At 49.2% G+C, this 24,118-nt stretch overlaps 1 protein-coding gene across 1 annotated transcript in view; it reads left to right on the forward strand.

The window, feature by feature from the left end:
• Window positions 1-24,118, forward strand: part of rasa4 (RAS p21 protein activator 4) — a 397,794-nt gene that overhangs the window by 341,674 nt on the left and 32,002 nt on the right. Inside the window, exons 12-16 of the mRNA XM_072469264.1 lie at window positions 1,125-1,237; window positions 6,474-6,666; window positions 8,322-8,459; window positions 18,701-18,845; window positions 20,806-20,978. Of these exons, the coding sequence (XP_072325365.1) occupies window positions 1,125-1,237; window positions 6,474-6,666; window positions 8,322-8,459; window positions 18,701-18,845; window positions 20,806-20,978 (762 nt within the window). The remainder of the gene's footprint in view (window positions 1-1,124; window positions 1,238-6,473; window positions 6,667-8,321; window positions 8,460-18,700; window positions 18,846-20,805; window positions 20,979-24,118) is intronic.

The following is a 24,118-nucleotide window of genomic DNA, read 5'->3' on the forward strand; positions in this document are numbered from 1 at the left end:
CAGGTGTAGCTGTGTGCAGGTGTGGCTGGGTACAGGTTTATGTGGGTACAGTTTTACCTTGGTGCAGGTGTAGTTGTGTGCAGGTGTAGCTATGTGCAAGTTCTGCTATCTGCAGGTGTAGCTGTGTGCAGATGTAGCTATGTGCAAGTGTACCTGGGTGCAGGTGTACCTGGGTGCAGGTGTCACTGGGTACAAATGTAGCTGTGTGCAGCTGTACCTGTGTGCAAGTGTAGCTGTGTGCAGGCATATCTGGGTACAAGTGTAACCATGCGCAGGTGCAAGCCTGGGGGGTGCTGGCAGGGGCACTGCCAGACTGGCATTGGCAGGCTGGCATTTTTTGCACAATGGGGATCTGGCCTGGGGATGTCCTGCGTGGGTGGCCAAGGGACTCCTTATCGATGGGTTGGGGCTTTGGGGGTGTTCGAGGGTCGCATTGGGGGGGTAGAGAGATCAGGACACCATTTAAAAATGGAGGGAGGAGATCCTCAGTGCAGAAAACAGGACTAAGTGCAGCCTCAGTCGCACGTTTCCCGCTGAGGCCCTCAATCTACCCGAAGGGCGGTTCGATAGCGTGGTGTTTCTCGGCACGCCGGTTGTCGGGAACATTCGGCTAATTGCCCGTGCTATGGGACTCTGTTCCCACTCAGGTCGATCGTGCCCCATGTCATTTCTCCATTGGCAAGAGGGTTGGTAACCAAAGGATACAGATTTAAGATAATTGGCATAAAAATATCAGAAGGGAGATGAGGAGAAGATTCTTTTATGCAGCAAGGTTTTTTGATGTGGAACGCATTGCCTGAAAGGGTGGTGGAAGCAGATTCAATGCAATAATAACTTTCAAAAGGGAGTTCTACATATACATGAAAAGAAAGCTCCACAGGACTAGGCAGAAAGAGCTAGAGGGTGGGATGAATTGGATATAGTATATCCAATCTAGTTTAGTATAGTCTGTCTTGCAAATATTTGGTATGGATCTGATGGGCCCAATAGCCCCGTCCTGTGCTGCCTGATTCTATAATCAGGGAAAAGGGGAGTCTCGGAAAAAGAGGAACTGAATGATCTTTATTATTGATGTGCTGCTGTCTCGGTTGTTGAATCATTTGCTTGTCTGTTAAATGCTGCAGGTGGCTGGGATGCAATACCTGCACAATATCCTCGGACCAACCATAAACCGAGTGTTTGAAGAGAAAAAGTATGTGGAGCTGGACCCAAATAAAGTGGAGTTCAAGGAAGCTGGGTAATGGTCCACCACTTGTTTTCACACCCAGTTAGCCGACTCAAAGGACCACCTTAAGTACATGAAACATTTACCAGGTTTGACCGTGGGGGACAATGGCATTTTGTAAAAATGGAGGTTTCAGATGCGCTGCTTGGATCTGGGTTCATTGAGAACTGACAACCGTGGTTCAAAAAGCTGTACTGCTCTCTGGAAAATACATTCTTGCTCAGAGTTGCTGTGTTTGTCATTTTATCCCTGGGTACCTCCTCAGGGAGTTTATCTTTCCAAAATAACTCCATTTAAAACAAGGTAATGAAAGCACAATAATCTGTTATAGGTAAGAAAGCCTGTGGAAGATTGCTGCAGCTGATACCTCCACTTATTGTCCCCTCTTGAACATTTTATCTATCAAATCTCAGTGCCTTCAATTTTGGCTTAAATTAAGTATCCTGCAAGTTCAATCTTTGTGGCTTTGTTCAGGCTACAACTCTGCATTTACTGAACTAATCTTAATTTATTATACTGCATCGAGGAGGTCAGGTCCGTGACCAGGGACTGCCAGGTCTCCGCGCAGTGCAAACCGCACTTCCATCGGCCAGACAGAGCACATCTGGTAAAGGCCTCCCGCCCTTTTGAGTGCCTCAGCATGGACTTCAACGGGCCCCTCCCCTCCACTGACCGTAACGTGTACTTCCTCAAAATCGTTGCCGAGTACTCCAGATTCCCCTTCGCCATCCCATGCCCTGACATGACCTCTGCCACCGTCATCAAGACCCTGCACAGCCTTTTCACCCTGTTCGGGTTCCCTGCCTACATCCAAGTGATCGGGGCTCCTCCTTTATGTGTCAGTTCCTGCTCAGCAAAGGCATCGCCTCCAGCAGGACGACCAGCTACTACCCCCGAGGAAACGGACAGGTGGAGCGGGAGAACGCGACGGTCTGGAAGGCTGTCCTTCTGGCCCTACGGTCGAAAGGTCTCCCAGTCTCCCGCTGGCAGGAGGTCCGCCCCGATGCGCTTCACTCCATCCGGTCGCTCCTATGTACAGCTACTAACGAGACTCCTCATGAACGTAAGATTGCCTTCCCCAGGAAGTCCACCTCCATGGTCTCTCTTCCGTCCTGGTTGACAGTCCCAGGGCCCGTCCTTCTCCGGCAGCATGTGAGGAGCCATAAAACCGCCACCCTCGTTGGGAAGGTCCTGCTGCTCCATGCAAACCCCCAATATGCTTACGTGGCACACCAGGACGGGCGGCAGGACACGGTCTCCCTTCGTGATTTGGCTCCTGCATGTTCCCCAGCGACCATCACCACCACCCCCCACCCTACACCATCTTCCCCCCCCCCTACTCACCTCCCTCGCGAACTGACACCCGCAGGCCCACCGGCAACAAGCACCACCACCTCCGCCCGTACACCGACCTCCCCCTCCCGCCCCCCCCCCCCCCCCCCGCGCCTCGCCGACTCAACCTCTGGGTGAAGAAGGAGATGACAACACGCTCCTGGACGTGAAAGTCTCGACACCGGCGCCCACATCACAGCCGGGACTGAGGCGATCACGGCGGAAGGTCAAGGCCCCCGACAGACTTGACCTTTAAGACCACTTCACCCCCGCCGGACTCTTTTTTAAACAGGGGGTGAATGTGATAAACCACGTTATTGCATTATATGCATTGTGCTGTATCGAACATGCCTGGGCCTGTCCAGGCTGGCTCCACCTGTGGCTCCTCCCCTCGGGCTTCTGTTTAAAAGTGGCAAGTCTCCGCCTCCGGACCCAGTTCGGGTCCAGAGGCAGGAGGCGTGCTGTTTAGTGTATTAAAGCCTCAGTTACGTTTATCACTTGTCGTGTATTATTGATGGTGTATCAAACACCTTCGATCATTCCGCAATCATGACCCCCAACCTACCTGTCACTTGTCCTTCCACCTCACCATCTTGCCCACATATCCATCCTTGGCCTGCTGAAGAGGCAAACTGACTGGAAACGTTAACTCGGTTTCTGTCTCCACAGATGCTGCTAGACCTGCTGAGTTTATCCAGCTTTTTCAGTTTTGATTTCGGATCTCTAGCATCTGCAGTATTTTGCTTTAATTCTACTGCAAAATGTGAGTTATTTTATCCCCATTACCAGCGTACCAGTCATTGTGATTATGACCCCAGAAGTGTAGAAGATTTTAGTTTAGGCGGCGCAGGCTTGTCGGACCGAAGGGCCTGTTCCTGTGCTGTACTGTTCTGTGTGTGGAGAAGGTCAAACCAAAACCAATTTGTGCCAAACTATCCAGGGTTAACGCTTGTGCATGGCAACGATATGACCCAACTCATTTCTTGTAGTACCCTTAATAACTGGGAGAGGGAGACTTGTTCTGTTGCTCATGGCTGAGTTCAGACCCAGGTCATGAAGATGGAAGCACAGCAGGCTAGTCCACTGTGCTGCACATTCTCACTTTACACTTCAACTGATGAATGAATTCTCTGCACCCTGTCTGTTGAGTCAGCGTGCCGCTGTCTGCTGTGCACTTTAATGAATTACCTCCCTTTGGCAGAGAGAAGACTAAACTGTGTGCACTTTTGAGTGGAACTCATTGATGTATCATAGCAGGCTGGCTATATCCACCGTTCTCTGAGGAACTGTTACAGTACAATAGGTGTTGAAACTAAATCAAAGCTGATTTTCAGATTTAAGAATGTGTTAGCACATTCCCAATAACAAGCAATCTATGGAAACTAATAAGTGACATTGATGTACATGTAATATGTGGCAACCACTCCGACTAGTTTTACTCTCTATGTGGAATATTTTACATTTTTTTATTGTGTTGCCTACTTGCATATTTTATTCAATATACTTTGAATCTCACTTACTCCATGTTCTCTTTCCCTTGCGTTCTTCATTTCTTCTTTTCCTTGTGCATTCCTCATTTTGCCCCTTTGCTCTCTTCCTGTGTTGTTCTCTCTTGTATTCTCACTCCCTTTCAAACTGCCTTGTGTTTCCTCTTACCTTCTTCCGTTCCTTTTCTTTCTCGTGTCCTTTCTCCCCTTATCTTCTTACGCTGCCCTCACATCTCGAATTATGTCCTCAGATAAAGAGAGGGAGAATGAGAGGGTAGAAGAGAGCAAGTAGACAAATTATGTGACCACTGCGGCAAGCTGGAGTGTATGACAGCCCTCGACCTTGACAAGCCCCGCAAGAAGCTGTGCTTCAGGCGAATTATCAATAAACACACAGACATGACGCTGGGAGATTGTTCTTTCCTCAATACCCCTTTCCACAAGGACACGTGTAAATACATTCAGTGTGAGGTTGGAAGAACAAGTTAAAGTGAGAGAGATACTTCACATTAAACACTGGGCGCTATTCTCCACCCCCCCCCCCCCACGCCGGGTGGGAGAATCGCCGGGGTGCCGCACGCACGATTCTCCCATCCCCCGGAAACCAGCGGCGCATGATTCGCACCGGGCCGCTCGGAGAACCGGCGAGCGGCGATTCTCAGGCCGGATGGGCCGAGCGGCCGCTACAACACAAAAGGTTCCCACCGGCGCCGTCCACCCCTGGTCGCCGCTGGTGGGACCTCTGCGGGAACGCTGGGGGGGGGGGGGCGGCCTGTGGGGGGTGGAGGTGGGCTCCTTCACCGGGGTCTAGCCCACAATTGGGGCCCACCGATCAACGGGCTGGCCTCTCCCCCCCCCCCCCCCCCGCGGGCCTACCTCCTTCCGCACGCGGCCCCAGAACACTGGCTCCATGTTGGTGAGGGGCCGGCGTGCGTGAGACGTTCCCCGCGCGTGCACAGGATGGCGCGGCCCAACTGCGCATGAGTGGTTTGGCGCGGCGCCCATTTGGCGCCACGTAAGGACGCTGGAGCGGCGTGAACTGCTCCAGCGCCGTGCTGGCCCCCTGTGGGGGCCAGAATAGGTCGTGTCCGGGCCCTGTTTGCGCCGTTGTGAAACGCGACGGTGTTCACGACGGCGCGAACACTTGGCCTCAATATCAGACAATCGCCCCCCACAGTTTTTCTTTCTGGAGGTGATATCCACAATGGGATGGCTCTAGTTTTAAATCAGAGTGACCGGGCCTAATAGATGGGCCGAAAGGCCTGCTCCTATTTCTTATCATCTTAAACCTGTAGGTTCCCTCTTTGATCTCATTTATGGAAGTTGTTTGACTGCATTTGTGATGCAGATACCATGCTTTTGTCCCAATTCTAGGATCTTGCCCCTGTTGATAGAATGTGGAAGATTATCAGTGCAAGAAACCTGCAAGTAATCAGATAAAATCATAAAAAGTTTACTGCACAGAAAGAGGCTACTTGGCGTATTGCATCTCCACCAGCCAAAAAAACCGAGCTACCAATTCCAGTAATGTTGGCATTTGTGATGTGTTTAAGGGAAAACTAGATAGGTACCATGGAACCAGTACAGCACAGAAGGCAGCAAAAAAGCCGAACATGTCCGTGCATCTCCCCTCTAATCCTTCTCCCAATCACTAGAAATCTATGTCCCCTAGTCACTGACTGCTCTGCAAAAGGAAAATAGATCCTTCCCATCCACTCTATCCAGGCCCCTCACAACTTTGTACCCCTCAATCAAATCTCCCCTCAGCCTCTCTATTCCAAGGAGAACAACCCGGGCCTATCCAATCTTTCCTTATAGCTGCGATTTTCCCATCCTGGCAACATCCTCGTAAATCTCTTCTTTAACCTCTTTAGTGCAATTACATCCTTTCTGTATTGAGGTGACCAGAACTGAGCACAGTACTCAAGTTTGGCCTAATTAGTGTTGTTTGGAATTTCAGCATAAAATCCCTGCTGTTGTTCTGTGCCTCAATCATCATTTATTTTATTTTTTTAAATAAATTTAGAATACCCAATTATTTTTTTCCAATTAAGGGGTAATTTAGCGTGGCCAATCCACCTAACCTGCACATCTTTGTGTTGTGGAGGTGAAACCCACGCAGGCATGAGGAGAATGTGCAAACTCCACATGGACAGTGACCCAGGGCCAGGATTCGGACCCGGGTCCTCAGCGCCGTAGTCCCAGTGCTAACCACTGCGCCACATGCCACCCTTCAAACATCATTTATGAAGCTGCCGCGTATGGGCAAGAGGTGCTGGGACAACCAGTTGGAGGAAAGATAGGCACCACAGAAGGGCAGTGAATCACTATCATTTATTCTCTGTGACAATTTCCACTCCTTGAGATGTTACCACAATGTGCCACAATGACAGCAGTGTATATCATATCTGAAAACTACCTCATTTCAGTTGTTCAGGGCTCCATCGGTGTCAGACGGAGGCGGACATTATTCAGCAGAGTGCACAGTTTCTGCAGTCCTACCTGACAGAGCTTGTCGACGTCATCGTGAAGTCGGTGGAACAGTGTCCTTCTATGATCAGGGCGACCTTCAGACAGCTCTATAAAAGTGTGGAGGAGAGATTCCCCCAGGATCTCTACAAGGTCTGTACTGCAGTAGTTTCCTTGGGTTCAGCAGCTTTCTCGACACTCTTGTGTCTGCTCAGGTCTCTAGACCTCCCCGTGCACAGTTGTGAAAAACACTCGGATTTGAAATAAAAACAAAAAATGCACAATAACCCATCAGTCTGAGAAAGAACAAAGAACAATACAACACAGGAACAGGCCCTTCGGCCCTCCAAGCCTGTACCAGTCATGATACCAACCTTGGCCAAAACCCTCAGCACTTCCTTGTGCCGTATCCCTCTATAGCCATCCTATCCATGTATTTGTCAAGATGCCTTTTGAACACCGTTAATGTATCTGCTTCCACAGCTTTCCCTGGCAACGCATTCCAGGCACTCGCCACCCTCTGCGTAAAAAACTGTCTCGCACATCTCCTCTAAACTTTGCCCCAAACTTTGACACAAACTCCACTCCCTGAAGGGTTCCCCAGCCCACATCTGGGTCAGGGTTTTTATACCTGCCAGGCTCCCCTTGTTAAAGGGGAGCCCCGTCCCCTTAATGGGGAATTTCACATTCTGTCGAGGTCACGGGGAACACCCCCTGACCCCTGTGAGGGTTATAACAGTTAAGATGTGACCGTTTATCTAAAATAGTTAATGCTGAGTGATCTACTATGTGGTTGAAACCTTTACTGTTTATATGAAATGAAATGAAAATCGCTTATTGTCACAAGTAGGCTTCAAATGAAGTTACTGTGAAAAGCCCCTAGTCGCCACATTCCGGCGCCTGTTCGGGGAGGCTGTTACGGGAATCGAACCGTGCTGCTGGCTTGTTTTGGTCTGCTTTCAAAGCCAGCGATTTAGCCCTGTGCTATATTGTATGCATGGATGTATTTTAATGAATTCCAGTCAATTTTATTTCTTCTCTGATACATTCCTGCACTTCTTTGAGAGGTTGGCACCTTGGAGAATGTGATTGTTGGCCCATGTCCTAACATGCACATGATATCTTGTGGCGCAGTGGATAGCGTCCCTGCTACTGGGCCAGAAACCTCGGGTTCAAGTCCCACTCCGGGACCTGATGACCATGGAAGGTGCATTCATAATGGTCAAGCAGATTGATTATCAGCCTGGAAATCCTTCCAATATGCCTGATAGCAGGTGGTAAGAGCGGCAGAGTTTCTGGTCAAACATACTTCCGACGGCAACAGCAAACTGCTGCTGTACTTTGCCAAGGATAATAATGGACCAATCCAGTGGAAGTCCATGATTGTCAATGCCCTCTTAGGGAATGGAGGTGGAGTAATCTCATAGTGAAAACACTCAGGATACATATACCATTTCCTTCCAATTTCATAGCCTTCAGTACTAACAAATTCTGTATAATGTGTAGATTCTCATTAAAAAAACACGAAGGCTGTAAATTAAAACCAAATATGTAGTGGAACAAGGACTCCAGCTGTGCTAATGATCCTTGCAGTGGTTAAACTCAGTGCCTTGTGTTGCGCAGCAAGTTATGATCTGGATTTCGCTTGGTGAAAACAGCATGATTAGCAACTTTTAATGGGGAGTTGATATATATTTAGAAAGGAGGAGATTTGCAAGATTTTAGGGAAAATTGGAGAGCTTGTTCAAAGAGCCAGTGGAACTGGAGATGTTGCGCTCTGATTAATCATCTTGTTCCTCTCTGTACAGAACATCAAGTACATCGCAGTCACAAGCTTCCTGTGTTTACGCTTCTTCTCACCGGCAATCATGTCTCCCAAGCTCTTCTATCTCTGCCCCAAACACGCAGATGCACGGACCAGCAGGACGTTGCTGCTTCTGGCCAAGGTAAACTGTCCTGGGAGTGGAGGGTTTGACAATGTGCAATATGAATTAGCCACTTTCACTTATTTCTAATTTGAATTGTTGCTGTGTCCTTGCTGGAATGAATCTGGTTTTGCTTTCCTTCCATGCATACTCACAAGGTAATGTAGGTGAAAATGGCATAACGGTTGGAAAATTTTGACTCGTGTGTTCCCAGTGAGTGTCACTTACCACTAGGAGCAGGGGACCAACCTCTGAAACTCCAGCGTAGAGCCAGGAGTTTCCTCACTGATTCCATCAAATAATAGCTTTATCTGGGCAGATCCAGTCAAATAATGGAAAGAATTGAAAGGCGTTAGGCGTAAATGATTTATGGCCCCAACAGAATGATGCCCAAGTATTTGTAATCTTTTGAATCCATCCAAGGAGTAATTCATGGGAGTGTTTATTTTCAGGTTTATGCTAATGGGTTGTGGGGCAGTGTGGGCTCCCTTTCACCTTGACCACATGGGTACAATATTGGGCACATATGGAGCTCAATAAAGCAGAAATTCAAAGATCTTAATCTTGAAACCTGTAGTGCTTGTCAACTTACAAACACTATGATTTATCTGGCACCACATAGAACATAGAACATTACAGAGCAGTACAGGCCCTTCGGCCCTCAATGTTGCGCCGACCTGTGAAACCACTCTAAAGCAAATCTACACTATTTCCTTATCGTCCATATGTCTATCCAATGACCATTTGAATGCCCTTAGTGTTGGCGAGACCACTACTGTTGCAGGCAGGGCATTCCACGCCCTTACTACTCTCTGAGTAAAGAACCTACCTCTGACATCTGTCCTATATCTATCTCCCCTCAATTTAAAGCTATGTCCCCTCGTGCTAGACATCACCATCTGAGGAAAAAGGCTCTCACTGTCCACCCTATCCAATCCTCTGATCATCTTGTATGCCTCAGTTAAGTCACCTCTTAACCTTCTTCTCTCTAACAAAAACAGCCTCAAGTCCCTCAGCCTTTCCTCATAAGATCTTCCCTCCATACCAGGCAACATTCTGGTAAATCTCCTCTGCACCCTTTCCAATGCTTCCACATCCTTCCTATAATGCGGCAACCAGAATTGCACGCAATACTCCAAATGCGGCCGCACCAGAGTTTTGTACAGCTGCAACATGACCTCATGGCTCCGAAACTCAATCCCTCTACCAATAAAAGCTAACACATCGTACGCCTTAACAACCCTCTCAACCTGGGTGGCAACTTTCAGGGATCTATGTACATGGACACCGAGATCTCTTTGCTCATCCACACTGCCAAGAATCTTACCATTAGCCCAGTACTCTGTCTTCCTGTTATTCCTTCCAAAATGAATCACCTCACACTTTTCTGCATTAAACTCCATTTGCCACCTCTCAGCCCAGCGCTGCAGCTTATCTATGTCCCTCTGTAACTTGTAACATCCTTCCGCACTGTCCTCAACTCCACCGACTTTAGAGTCACCTGCAAATTTACTCACCCATCCTTCTACGCCCTCCTCTAAGTCATTTATAAAAATGACAAACAGCAGTGGCCCCAAAACAGATCCTTGTGGTACACCACTAGTAACTGGACTCCAGTCTGAACATTTCCCATCAACCACCATCCTTTGTCTTCTTCCAGCTAGCCAATTTCTGATCCAAACTGCTAAATCACCCTGAATCCCATGCCTCCGTATTTTCTGCAGTAGCCTACCATGGGGAACCTTATCAAATGCTTTACTGAAATCCATACACACCACATCAACTGCTTTACCCTCATCCACCTGTTTGGTCACCTTCTCAAAGAACTCAATAAGGTTTGTGAGGCACGACCTACCCTTCACAAAACCGTGTTGACTATCTCTAATCAAATTATTCCTTTCCAGATGATTGTACATCCTATCTCTTATAAACCTTTCCAAGATTTTGCTCACAACAGAAGTAAGGCTCACTGGTTTATAGTTACCGGGGTTATCTCTACTCCCTTTCTTGAACAAGGGGACAACATTTGCTATCCTCCAGTCTTCTGGCACTATTTCTGTAGACAAAGATGACTTAAAGATCAAAGCCAAAGGCTCAGCAATCTCCTCCCGAGCTTCCCAGAGAATTCTAGGATAAATCCCATCTGGCCCAGGGGACTTATCTATTTCACACTTTCCAGAATTGCTAACACCTCCTCCTTATGAACCTCAAGCCCTTCTAGTCTAGTCACCTGAATCTCAGTATTCTCCTCGACAACATTGTCTTTTTCCTGTGTGAATACTGACGAAAAATATTCATTTAGCACCTCTCCTATCTCCTCGGACTCCAAGCACAACTTCCCACTACTGTCCTTGTCTGGCCCTACTCTTACCCTAGTCATTCTTTTATTCCTGACATATCTATAGAAAGCTTTAGGGTTATCCTTGATCCTACCTGCCAAAGACTTCTCATGTTCCCTCCTGGCTCTTCTTAGCTCTCTCTTTAGGTCCTTCCTAGCTAACTTGTAACTCTCGAGCACCCTAACTGAACCTTCATGTCTCATCTTTACATAAGCCTCCTTCTTCCTCTTGACAAGTGTTTCGACTGCTTTAGTAAACCACGGTTCCCTTGCTCGACCACTTCCTCCCTGCCTGACAGGTATATACTTATCGAGGACACTCAGTAGCTGTTCCTTGAACAAGCTCCACATTTCCATTGTGCCCATCCCCTGCTGTTTTCCTTTCCATCCGATGCATCCTAAGTCTTGCCTCATCGCATCATAATTGCCTTTCCCCCAGATATAACTCTTGCCCTGCGGTATATACCGATCCTTTTCCATCACTAAAGTAAACTTAATCGAATTGTGGTCACTATCACCAAAGTGCTCACCTACCTCCAAATCTAACACCTGTCCTGGTTCATTACCCAGTACCAAATCCAATATGGCCTCGCCTCTCGTTGGCCTATCTACATACTGTGTCAGGAAACCCTCCTGCACAGATTGGACAAAAACAGACCCATCTAAAGTACTCGAACTATAGCGTTTCCAGTCAATATTTGGAAAGTTAAAGTCCCCCATAACAACTACCCTGTTGCTTTCGCTCTTATCCAGAATCATCTTTGCAATCCTTTCCTCTACATCTCTGGAACTTTTCGGAGGCCTATGGAAAACCCCTAACAGGGTGACCTCTCCTTTCCTATTTCTAACCTCAGCCCATACTACCTCAGTAGACGAGTCCTCATCAAACATCCTTTCTGCCACCGTAATACTGTCCTTGACTAACAATGCCACCCCTCCCCCTCTTTTACCACCTTCCCTGAGCTTACTGAAATATCTAAACCCCGGCACCTGCAACAAGCATTCCTGCTCTATCCATGGGCGAAATTCTCCGGTATCGGCGCGATGTCCGCCGACTGGCGTCCAAAACGGCGCAAATCAGTCGGGCATCGCGCCGCCCCAAAGGTGCGGAATGCTCCGCACCTTGGGGGGCCGAGCCATCAGCCTTAAGTGGCTAGGCCCGCGCCGGACGAATTTCCGCCCCGCCAGCTGGTGGGAAAGGCCTTTGGTGCCCCGCCAGCTGGCGCGGAAATGACATCTCCGGGCGGCGCATGCGCGGGAGCGTTAGAGGCCACTGACGGCATTCCCGCGCATGTGCAGTGCAGGGAGTCTCTTCCGCCTCCACCATGGTAGTGACCGTGGCGAAGGCGGAAGGGAAAGAGTGCCCCCATGGCACAGGCCCACCTGCGAATCGGTGGGCCCCGATCGCGGGCCAGGCCACCGTGGGGGCACCCCCCGGGGCCAGATCGCCCCGCGCCCCCCCCAGGACCCCGGAGCCCGCCCGCGCCGCCTTGTCCCACCGGCGAGGTAGGTGGTTTAATCTACGCCGGTGGGACAGGCATCCTAGCAGCGGGACTTCGGCCGGAGAATCGCCGAGGGGGGGGGGGGCCCGCCAACCGGCGCAGCGCGATTCCCGCCCCCGCCGAATCTCCGGTGCCGGAGAATTCGGCAACCGGCGGGGGCGGGAATCACGCCAGCCCCCGGCGATTCTCCGACCCGGCGGGGGGGTCGGAGAATCTCGCCCGTCTCCGAAATGGCCACAACATCGAAGTCCCAGCTACCAACCCATGCCGCAAGTTCACCCACCTTTTTCCGGATGCTCCTGGCATTGAAGGACACACACTTTAAACCACTTTCCTGCCTGCCGGTATACTCCTGCAACTTTGAAACCTTACTCATGACCTCACTACTCTCAACCTCCTGTATACTGGAGCTACAATTCAGGTTCCAAATCCCCTGCTGAACTAGTTTAAACCCTCCCGAAGAGCATTAGAAAATTTCCCCCCCCCCCCCAGGATATTGGTACCCCTCTGGTCCAGGTGTAGACCATCCCGTTTGTAGAGGTCCCACCGACCCCAGAATGAGCCCCAATTATCCAGAAATCTGAAACCCTCCCTCCTGCACCATCCCTGTAGCCACGTGTTCAACTACTCTCTCTCCCTATTCCTCGTCTCGCTATCACGTGGCACGGGTAACAACCCAGAGATAATAACTCTGTTTGTCCTAGATCTAAGTTTCCACCCTAGCTCCCTGAATTCCTGCCTTACATCCCTATCCCTTTTCCTACCTATGTCGTTGGTACCTATGTGGACCACGACTTGGGGACCACGACTTGGGGATGCTCCCCCTCACCCTTAAGGATCCCGAAAACACGACCCGAGACATCACGCACCCTGGCACCTGGGAGGCAACACACCAACAGAGAGTCTCTCTCGTTCCCACAGAATCTCCTATCTGTCCCCCTAACTATGGAGTCTCCAATGATTAATGCTGTACTCCTCTCACCCCTTCCCTTCTGAGCAACAGGGACAGACTCTGTGCCAGAGACCTGTACCCCATGGCTTACCCCTGGTAAGTCCCCCCCCCCCCCCCCCCAACAGTATCCAAAGCGGTATACTTGTTACTAAGAGGAACGACCACAGGGGATCCCTGTGTAAAAGGTTAAATGAAAAGAATAGTTAGCACTGCTGCCTCACAGCGCCAAGGACCCGGGTTCGATCCTGGCTCTGGGTCACTGTCTGTGTGGAGTTTTCACATTCTCCCCATTTCTGCGTGGGCCTCATCCCCACAACCCAAAGATGTGCAGGGCAGGTGGATTGACCATGGTAAATTGCCCCTTAATTTAAAAGAAAGAAACAAGTGGTGTAAGTATTATCTGAGGTGCGATAGGAAGACAATATTCTTCCCCGTTACAGACTCTCAGGCACCAGCACTGAACTCAACTCAGCAAATGATGGATTGAGAACACTAGGAAATCCACTCTGCCAGTGCTTCCCAATTATTTGCCTTGTGTGACCACATTTTAGTGCCTCAAACTTTGTGTGACTCCAGAGTTGTTGAGCAGTTGGGCAAAATAAAGCAAGACAGTCGGATAGTAACCTTCATTTCTATATTTTTAAAGCGCCAAAATTAAACAAGACAGTCAGATAGTAACCTTCATGACTATATTATTGAAGTGCCAAAATAAAACGAAACAGCAGGGGAGTGACCTTCACTACTGTATTATTAAAATGTCAATATAAAGCAAAACAGCAGGATAAAAGGCTTGCCGCAGGAGGTAGAAGCTCTGCTAAGGAATTTGTCCATGATGTGACCAGCAAGTTGCTGATAATCATCACAATGGCTCTCAGCTTGTTCAGTTGCAGATTACAAGTGCACCGCGCCAGTGAGGAGTTCAGGAGTTTTATACACTCACAGGCTACTTCATGGTTCTACCCTCTTACCCCAACACTCTAATTACAGCATTCCCTCCCTTCCTCACTTACTGTTCCTTCGATCGCAATTCCCGTTGAGGGTGTCTATGGGAAATCTAGTCACTCTCAAGGAGCTCTGAGCCGGGAAAAACGAACATCATGGGCGTCATTCTCCGACCCCCCCGCCGGGTCGGAGAATGGCCGTTGGCCGCCGTGAATCCCGCTCCCGCCCCCGCCGAAGTCTCCGGTACCGGAGATTGGGCGGGGGCGGGAATCGGGCCGCGCCGGTTGGCGGGACCCTCCCCGCTCAATTCTCCGGCCCGGATGGGCCGAAGTCCCGCCCAGAAATTGCCTGTCCCGCCGGCATAAATTAGACCTGGTATTTACCGGCGGGACCAGGCAGCATGGGCGGGCTCCGGGGTCCTGGGGGGGGGGGCGCGGGGCAATCTGACCCCGGGGGGTGCCCCCGCGGTGGCCTGGTCCGCGATCGGGGCCCACCGATCCGCGGGCGGGCCTGTGCCGTGGGGGCACTCTTTCCCTTCCGCCTCCGCCACGGTCTCCACCATGGCGGAGGGGGAAGTGACTCTCCCCACTGCGCATGCGCGGGAAACTGTCAGCGGCCGCTGACGCTCCCGCGCATGCGCCAGGAAACTGTCAGCGGCCGCTGACGCTCCCGCGCATGCACCACATTTCCGCGCCAGCTGGCGGGGCAACAAACGCCATTTCCGCCAGCTGGCGGGGCGGAAATCCCTCCGGCGTCGGCCTAGCCCCTCAATGTTGGGGCTCGGCCCCCAAAGATGCGGAGCATTCCGCACCTTTGGGGCGGCGCGATGCCCGTCTGATTGGCGCCGATTTGGGCGCCAGTCGGCGGACATCGTGCCGTTGGGGGAGAATTTCGCCCCATAAGTGCGCATCATGGGACGTTGGAGCCGGTCCCAGGACAGAGTCACTGCTCCATGGCTGCCATTACAGGGTTGGACCTTGCAACACCAAAATGTCATGGAGCAATCCCACTGGGGTTCGCAACTCAAGGTGTGGGAACCCCTGCATTATTATTACACTGGAGCTACATTGTTTTAATCAGTTCAAAGGTGGAAGGGTAAATTCTATTCTGCCAGGAAGTATTGTGGATCAGAAATAACACAGAAAATGCTGGATAAACTCAACAGATCTGGCAGCATCTGTGGAGAGTGAAACAGAGTTAACCTTTCGAGTCCTTATGACTCTTCTTCGGAATGGATTATATATTGGAGAGAGGGGTGGAGAAGGGGGCACAATAGAAGATCCGGGATAGGTGGGAGCTCAGGAGAGATTGACAAAGATATCACGGACACAGGACAAAGGGAGTGTTAAAGACAAAAGAAGGTGCTGATAGTGCATAAAGGTAAGATAGCAGAATGTGGTAATAGCAGAACAAAGGTCATCGCCCTGTGAAAGCAAAATAAGTTGCAGGTGGCCCTATGGAGGCGGGAGGTGGGGGGGCAAAAAACAAAGTGGAGGCGAAAGTTCATGGTCTGAAGTTGTGAAACTCAATGTTAGGTCCAAAAGTCTGTAAAGTTGTAAAGTGCCTAATCAGAAGATGAGGTGCTCTTCCTCCAGTTTGTGTTGCTATTATAAGGTCCGGAAAGGAATCCACACTGAGCTGAACAGGTTGAGTCAAAGGAAAAAGGTTTAATGCAACAGAACAAGAGGACAGAGAAGTTACCCTACTCCAGGCGCCAGCTCACAGTTCATGGCCCTCCGGTTTTATACAGGGTGTAGAAGAGTGCACTCCCTGCCCCACAGTGGGGGAGTGTGTGTTCCCCTGAGTTCCTTTGGGAATATTAATCCCCCAGTCTCATAAGTGTCCCATGACCTGCTTAACCCCAGTCTATGACAGTTGGGCTTCGCTGGAACATTGCAGAAGGCCTACGATAGAGCATGGGAGCATGATGGTGAGTTACAATGCCAAGCAACAGGAAGGTCGGGGTCAGAATTGCGGACCGAGAGATGGTATTCTTCAAAACGGTCACCCAGTCTGCTTTTAGTCCTGTGATGACAACTTGCATTTCTAGAGCATCCTCTACTAAAAAATTGTTTTTAATCCCAAAGCCAATGCGCAGGGAAGACAAGACAAATCCTTAATCCATCTCAATACTTGCTCCAAAAATCAATTCAAATTGAACCCAATTCATGGTCTCCACAAAAGACACTTACAAGATCCAAGCTGACAAGGAAAGACATGGCATCCCATTATGGGCTTGATCTGGTGCTTGATCTCAGCCAAAAGGCGAGAAGTGATTCTAGAGCATCGTTAATTAATAAAATGCCCCAAGTGTTTCTGAAGCATGTAAGCAGCAAAAACAATCAATGAAAATGAGCCAAAGAGGCAGACTTTAGAACAGGTGCCTTGAAGCCTGGTCAATGCAATAGGTGGTAAAGAGGACGCAAATGAGCAGGAGAGGTGGAGAGGGAATTCCAGGGTTTCGGGCCTAGACAACTGAAGGTGCAGCCACCAATGGTGGAGCAATCAAAATCGAGGATGCACGAGAGGCCAGGATTGGAGTAGCCAAGGTACCTCAGAGTGTTATAAGACCGGAGAAGATTACAAAGGGCAAGCTGATTTGTTAACAAGGGTGAGAATTTTAAAAACGAGGTTCCTGGGGACCAGGAGCTAATGTAGATCAGTGAACACGGGTAATCAGTGAACAGGACTTCATAGAATTTACAGTGCAGATGGAGGCCATTCGGCCCATCGAGTCTGCGCCGGCCCTTGGAAAGAGCACCCCACTTAAGCCCACACCTCCACTCTATCCCCGTAACCCCACCTAGCTTTTCTGGACACTAAGGGCAATTTTCTCATGGCCAATCCACCTAACCTGCACGTCTTTGGACTGTGGGAGGAAACCGGAGCACCGGGAGGAAACCCACGCAGACACTGGGAGAATGTGCAGACTCCACAAAGACAGTGACCCAAGCTGGGAATCGAATCTGGGAGCCTGGAGCTGTGAAGTAGCAGTGCTAACCACTGAGCTACGTGGTCACCCCAACTTGGTGTGAATTAGAACAGGTCAGTACAAAGGTGAGGAATGTGCCTGGACTGCCACCTTGGAACAAGAACCTGTGATGGTATTCAATAATGTCATCAAAGTTCCTGTCACTGAAGAGGATAGATGGTTATTTGATTCAGAAATATGTCATGTTAATGTTGCAGGAAGTTGGTATATTGATCTGACGGCCATCCCTTACCTAAATTTATATTTATGTAATATTTTAGCCCTCTCTCCAACCCAGGACCAATGAATTGAACTTGTAGTCTGTCCCAGGGCACACTTGGAATCTGTTTCCCCTAACTTTGGTATCCATTATTCTGGCTCTGGTCTGGTACTCTTGTTTCATGTTGAGTGTTGGTCCTGACAAGTAAATGGAAAGCTACACAGTGTACAATAACTGACGGAGTGATAAATAAATTGGCATGGACTGGAGAAGCTGAGATTGTTCTGGTTGGAGCAGTGAAGGGTCAGGGGAAATTTGATAACGATTTTCAAAATGGAGAGGTTTTGATAGAGTAAGTAATGAGAAACTATTTCTATTGGTGGGTGAGTTGGCAACCAGAGGACGCTGGTTGAAAACAATTGGCAAAAAGAAGTAGAGCGAAACATGAGGAAGCATTATTTATGCAGCAAGGTGTTATAATCTAGAGTGCACTGGCTGTTGGAAGCACATTCAATAGTAACCTTCAAGGGAAATTGGAGAACTAACTGCGAAAGAAACATATGCATGGTTGTGAGGAAAGAGAGGGTGGGTGAGTTGAACTAATTGTATGGCTCTTTCAAAGAGCGAACATGGGCACAAGAGGCCGAATGGCTTCCTTCTCTGCATGTGATTCTATGTGCAGCCTACATTCAGTACATATGTCCACATTCCCAAGCTAAATCTCATATCGAACAAGGGTGAGACAAGCAACATAAACATAAGTATCCCATAATAGTATAAAACACTCAGTATTTGGAGGACATTTACAGAGTCAAAATTGACTGGCTCAGTAAGTATTTACAGAACGTAGATGATTGTACACTCCATGTTTATGCTGAAATTGAAAATGATGTGCAAGGTGTCCGCGCGGAAGTTAAACAGACAGAGGGTAAGGAACTTTTAAAAGATCAGACATCTTAATTGAATCAGTCAAAGATGAACTTAATTATTGCCCCTTGATCCAAGGGTACAAAAACACAATGAGATACTGAAAAATCACTGGGAAAAGAGTGCACAGTGATGAAGAGGAACATCAGAACCAGATCCTCAGGACACACAGACTCTGGAGCAGCAACAAGAAATAAAATGGATTTGTTGACGGGGGAATATTAATCCCTCCCCCAAAATCACTAAAAGCAAATGATCCGGTTGTTACCTCATTGCGATGTGGGATCTTGGTGTGTGCAAATTCACTGCTATGTTTCCATAGGCCTTGAAAGGCAATATACAACTGCAAATTATTTTCGTTTTACAATGAATGGCACAAAGAACAGATGGTATGATTTTCTCTATTACAGGCAATTCAAAGCATTGGCAACATGGATACCAATGTAGCCCGGGGAAAGGAAATCTGGATGGCGCCATTGCAGCCCCTTATTGTCCAAGGAGTAACGCTCTTTAAAGATTTCATCCTCAAGCTAATTGACATTGAGGAGGGTGAAGGTGAATATATTCAGAAGTCTGTGAAGACACATTTCACTGAAACAATGCATGAGTTAGTCCTCAGGCACTGGTGTTGACTAGTGATCATTCTGCTATTTATAATCTTTATCAGTGCCATTATAAACCCATCCGGTAATTCGGAATCTGGCTATGGGCCCATACTTCCAATTTTCCTGCCTGTTCAACACAAAATGGCATCAGATCAATTTTCATTTCAAAAGGAAGAATTATAACTAGTCACACCTTAAGCTACCAAGCATGATTGGGTCGCTCAGTACCTTAGCAACCTACCTTGGAAATGGTGTGCATCACACAGCCTCTCACCCCCATCATTCAATTGCACTTTGGCAGGAGGAACAGACTCCACTAATAATTGCTTCTTAAGACGAAAAGGTAGTTTGCTGGGAGACGATAGAGGCGATTCACCAGATGTTGCTGAGCTGGAGCTTTTCAGCTATGAAGAGAGGCTGATTAGGCTGGGGTTGTTCTCCTTAGAACAGAGAGGCTGAGCGGGGACCTGATTGAGGTGTACAAACTCATGAAGGATGTAGATATGGTAGATAGGAAGGAACTTTTCCCCGTAGTTGAGGGGTCAATAACCAGGGGGCTGATTTAAGGTATGGGGCAGGAGATTTAGAGGGGATTTGAGGAAACACATTTTCACCCAGAGGGTGGTGGGAATAGAATGCCTACAATGCAGAAGGAGGCCATTTGGCCCATCTAGTCTGCATTGACCCTCTAAAAGAACATCCCCCCAGGCCCACTCCCCCGGCTTATCCCTATAATCCCACCTAACCTTTGGACACTAAGGGGCAATTTAGCATGGCCAATCCACCTAACCTGCACATCTTTGGACTGTGGGAGGAAACCGGAGCACCCGGAGAACACAGACGAGACACGGGGAGAACGTGCAAACTCCACACAGTCGCCCAAGGTCAGCATGAAACCCAGGTCCCTGATGCTATGAGGCAGCAGTGCTAACAATCTGGAACGCATTGCCTAAAAGGGCGGTAGAGGCGGGAACACTCACAACATTTAAGAAGCATTCAGGTGAGCCCTTGAAATGCCATAGCATACAACGCTATGGACCAAGTGCTGGAAAATGGGATTAGAATAGAGGGGTGCTTGATGGCCGATGCAGACAGGATGGGACAAAGAGCCTCCTTCCATGCTCTAAAACTCAATGACTCTAAATATAAATCCCTTAAAGCTACCAGGGGATCTGCTGCCATGGGGGGCTACAGAAGATGTCAAATGGTTCATTGTGTCAACTCACACTCAAACAGGTTGTGGGATCTAACCAGCTAATGGTGATTAACCTTCTTTAACAGTCCACAGTCTTTGATGCCAGTGCTGAAGGTCAAGAGCTCTGTGCAGTGATTTGGATAGAACTCTGGCTGGCCATCAGCAAATCCTTTCAGTAGATGAGATGGAACAGGATTTAAATGAAAGTTTTTTTAAAAATTAAAATTAAAATGGGATAGAGAGAAAGGGGGGTAATCAGACAAGCAGAATTAAATTCTTGAATGACGTTGTGGCTTCAAGGGTCGTAGTTCTGATTTGTCACACTGCTTATCCGAATAGGAAAAGCAGAAATTTCCTTCAATGAAATATTGACGAGATAAATTTTCCTTGACCCCGCCACAAACACCGCTCCCTAGTCATCAACTCTGTCCCTTTACATGGCTACTCTCCTGAGGTTGAACCAGACTGTTCCCAGCCATTGAGTCCTATTCGACATGGAGATGATCTTCTAGCCACATAATTGCTTTATCTCCAAGACTGCTCACCTTCCACCTCCATAGCATTGTCTAACTTCCCTCCTGCCTCAACTCATCAGTGGCTGAAAATCCCAATCCATGCCTTTTCCCAATGTCAACAGAACCACCTGTGTATGGGAGGGGGAACCAGGTTCAACTCTAGTCTCCATCAGTCAGTCCTTTTGCTGTCTTCTTTTCAGAGTTGCAATGCCAGAAACGAGTGTCACTGCAAACAACATCCACTATAAAAGAAGGATATTTATTAATGCACAGAGCCAAGGAGCGGGGGATTCTAACATCGTCGCATTTCAAAAAGCACTATTTTTACTTAAATTGTGAGACATTGTGTCATTCCAAAATGTCTAATGCAAAGGTATGTGATTACTTTCCGACAGTTTTAAATTGTATAAAAGCTAATCTAGAAGCCACTACCTGGCTTCAGAACTCATTCAATAATTCGGCCCTTGCTGTTAACTGCTACTTAAAATTCAAGAATAAACACATCACAATATTCACCTCCATGTCGCAGGCAGGCCGCACCTTCCCTGTAATACTCTCTGCATATCGCTATAGAGGGAGATCTTGTGGCGCAGTGCCCCAACCTTTTTGCCAGAAGCTCTGGGTTCAAGTTCCACTCCAGAACCTGATGGTCACGGAAGGTGCATTCATAATGTGGCTTCACAGGTTGATTATCAGCTGAAAAAGGAGAATTTCCTGGTCAACAAAAGGCAACGACAAACCAGTACATTACTTTGCCAAGAATCATCATAGTCAGAAAAAGACAATCATTTACCAATTCAATGGAAGCCCATGGCTGCCAATGCCCACTTAAGGCATGGTACCTGAAGAAGAAGAGGATCACATTTGAGATACCTAAAATGATGCCTTTTTCTTAACACACCCCTCAGCATAGTTTCCCTCTGAGATGATAGCACATCCTGAGATTATCCAAAGCAATGTTTTAAACCTGTGTCCTCTGCAACCTAGAAAGTCAAGGGCAGCAGGAACTTCATCACTTCTAAGCTCTGCTCCAAGCCACAAACCATTCCGACTGGGAACTATATTATTGTTCCTTCACTGTTGCTGAGTCAAATTCCCTGGGTGGGATTCTCCGAGCCTCCACGCCGAAATCGCACTCAGTATGGGGGCAGACAATGGGCGTCAAACCCAAGATCGGGTCCGATGCCGCTCCCGCGATTCTCCGGTCCCCGTGGTCGACGCAGCGCCGGTCGGGGGGTCATTGAAAGAGGCCCCCGCGGCGATTCTCCAAGTGCAGCTGACCGAGTTCCCACCGGCATAGTTCTCTCATGGTTCCACCCGGCGGGCACTCGGTGTGGCGGCTATGGACTCAGTCTGCGGCCACACTGGCGGGGGGTGGGGGGATCATTCACCGGGGGGGGCTTCCAGGAGGGCCAGGCTATCGTTTGGGGGGCCACCTATCCGCGGGGGGGGGGCCTATCTTCTTGGTACCGGTCCGCGGTGTGGGTCGGTCATGTTGTGCGGGGCGGCCAGCACAGACCGCCACCGTGCGCATGCGCGGACCCCCGACCGGAGGTGCAGGGCCCCGTATCGGCTGCCGGAGCTGCGAGGACTACTCCGGGGCCCTGCAAGCCCCTGCAAACCGGAGAATCACCCTGGAATTTCGCCGGGTAAGTCCAGAGTGATTTGTGCGTGTTTTTCCCCGGGCGAGGGGGACATTGCCCTATTATTGGAGAATCCAGCCCAAGGGCTAAATTCTCCGCCTGGCGTTGCCGATAACGGAGTTCCCGGTGAGGCGGAGAATCCAGCGACGGGAAGAAAACGGGATTGGCGTTTGTTTACGATGCTCCCCCCCCGGCCCCACATTGGTGACGGGATCAAGGTTCGTGCCCTGCACCAGCGGGAGGATACAAATGGATCGTTAAGACACATTTGCATTCACTTTTCGGGCCGGGCACCATATTCTCCAGGCCCGCGTGACTCTCTGGTCCTCTGGGCTGAGCATCATGTGGGTGAGAATTATTACAGGTATGGGCAAGCATGACCTGATGTGGTGGACCTCGCGATGGGCCACGGGCGAACACCTTCAGCGAGTTGTTCCCAAACTCCATCCGAGGGCTACCCTACCGCACCCCCCCTATAATGCAAGACCTGTACACTTTCCCAGAACCTCCTCCCCCAGTGCCCCCCAACACCCCCTAAATAAAGAGACTCCCCAGAGGCCCCCTAAATAAAGAGGCCCACCCAGATAAGAGACCCCCGTCAGGTAGCCTCCTAGAAGAGAGACCCCACTCAGACAGCCACCCAGAAAAGAGACGCTTGTCAGGAAACCCCCTCCAGAAAAGAGACCCGTCTCAGGAAGCCCCCCAGAAAAGAGAGGGACCCTGTCTAGAAGCCCTCTAGAAGAGACTATTGCCTGGAAGCTAGAGAACCTGTCAATTCATGGAAAGAGATACCAGTCAGCTGTGTTTAAACGCCCTCAGATCTTTAAAAAAAAATTTTAGAGTACCCAATTAATTTTTTGTTCCAATTAAGGGGCAATTTTAGCATGATCCACGCAAACACAGGAAGAATGTGCAAATTCCACACGGACAGTGACCCAGAGCCAGGATCGAACCTGGGGCCTCGGCACTGTGAGGCAGCAGGGCTAACCCACTGCGCCACCCTGCTGCCCACCCCCTCAGATCTTTGAGCTGCAAGCCATTAATTCATTTCATTTTATAACCATCAATCTTTGATTGACAGATCCTGGACCACTTCAAACAGAATTAAATGCTTTCCAATCACCTCCCTTCACGCTTGAGTGATTTTGAAGTGGTCAGCTGGAAAGTGACAGAACTTAATTCTGGTCCAGGGCCTGTCAAGCAAAGATTAATGTTGATAAACATTGCAGTTAGAGCACTGCAGTTCACCAAGAGTTACTCAACCCTGAAGGAAGATGAATGGAGTAATGTGATTGACAAGCTTGGGTGTGTGTGTGGAAGCTGTCAATCATAGCCTAGTAAGAGAGTGGCTGCCTGACAGAGGTCTCTCTTCTGGGGGGCTTCTTGACAGGGGTCACTTTTATGGAGGGTCTCTGAGGGGATCTCTTTATTTAGGGAGTCTCTGAAGGGTCTCCTTATTTAGCAGGTCTCTGGAGGGGGGTTCCTTATTTAGGGGGTCTCTAGGGTGGTCTCCTTATCTAAGGCGTCTCTGGGGGGGGGGCCAGGTCGGGTCACCCCTATATTTGGGGGAAGGGGTTGAACTCAGAAACTCCAGGGGCGGTGAGTGCTGAATTGCGGTGCAGGGGAGGGTGGTCATCGCGGACCTCGCTATCGGTCCGCTCGCTCAAAATGGTAGGCAGATAGCGGGATTCCCTTGGGAATCCCTCGCAATCCTTGCCATGCATAAATTTGCATGCCGAAGGATTGGGAATTGATTCCTGGTGGATTGCAAATCAGGTACAATTCAGCTCAGACGGGAGCCCTAACACAGAATTTCACCCTTTGATTTGTCAAGCCACACACCCAGATTTCAGAGATTGGATAAGCAGAA

This window comes from Scyliorhinus torazame, chromosome 12 (genome assembly GCF_047496885.1).
Source record: "Scyliorhinus torazame isolate Kashiwa2021f chromosome 12, sScyTor2.1, whole genome shotgun sequence".
NCBI classification, from domain to species: domain Eukaryota; kingdom Metazoa; phylum Chordata; class Chondrichthyes; order Carcharhiniformes; family Scyliorhinidae; genus Scyliorhinus; species Scyliorhinus torazame.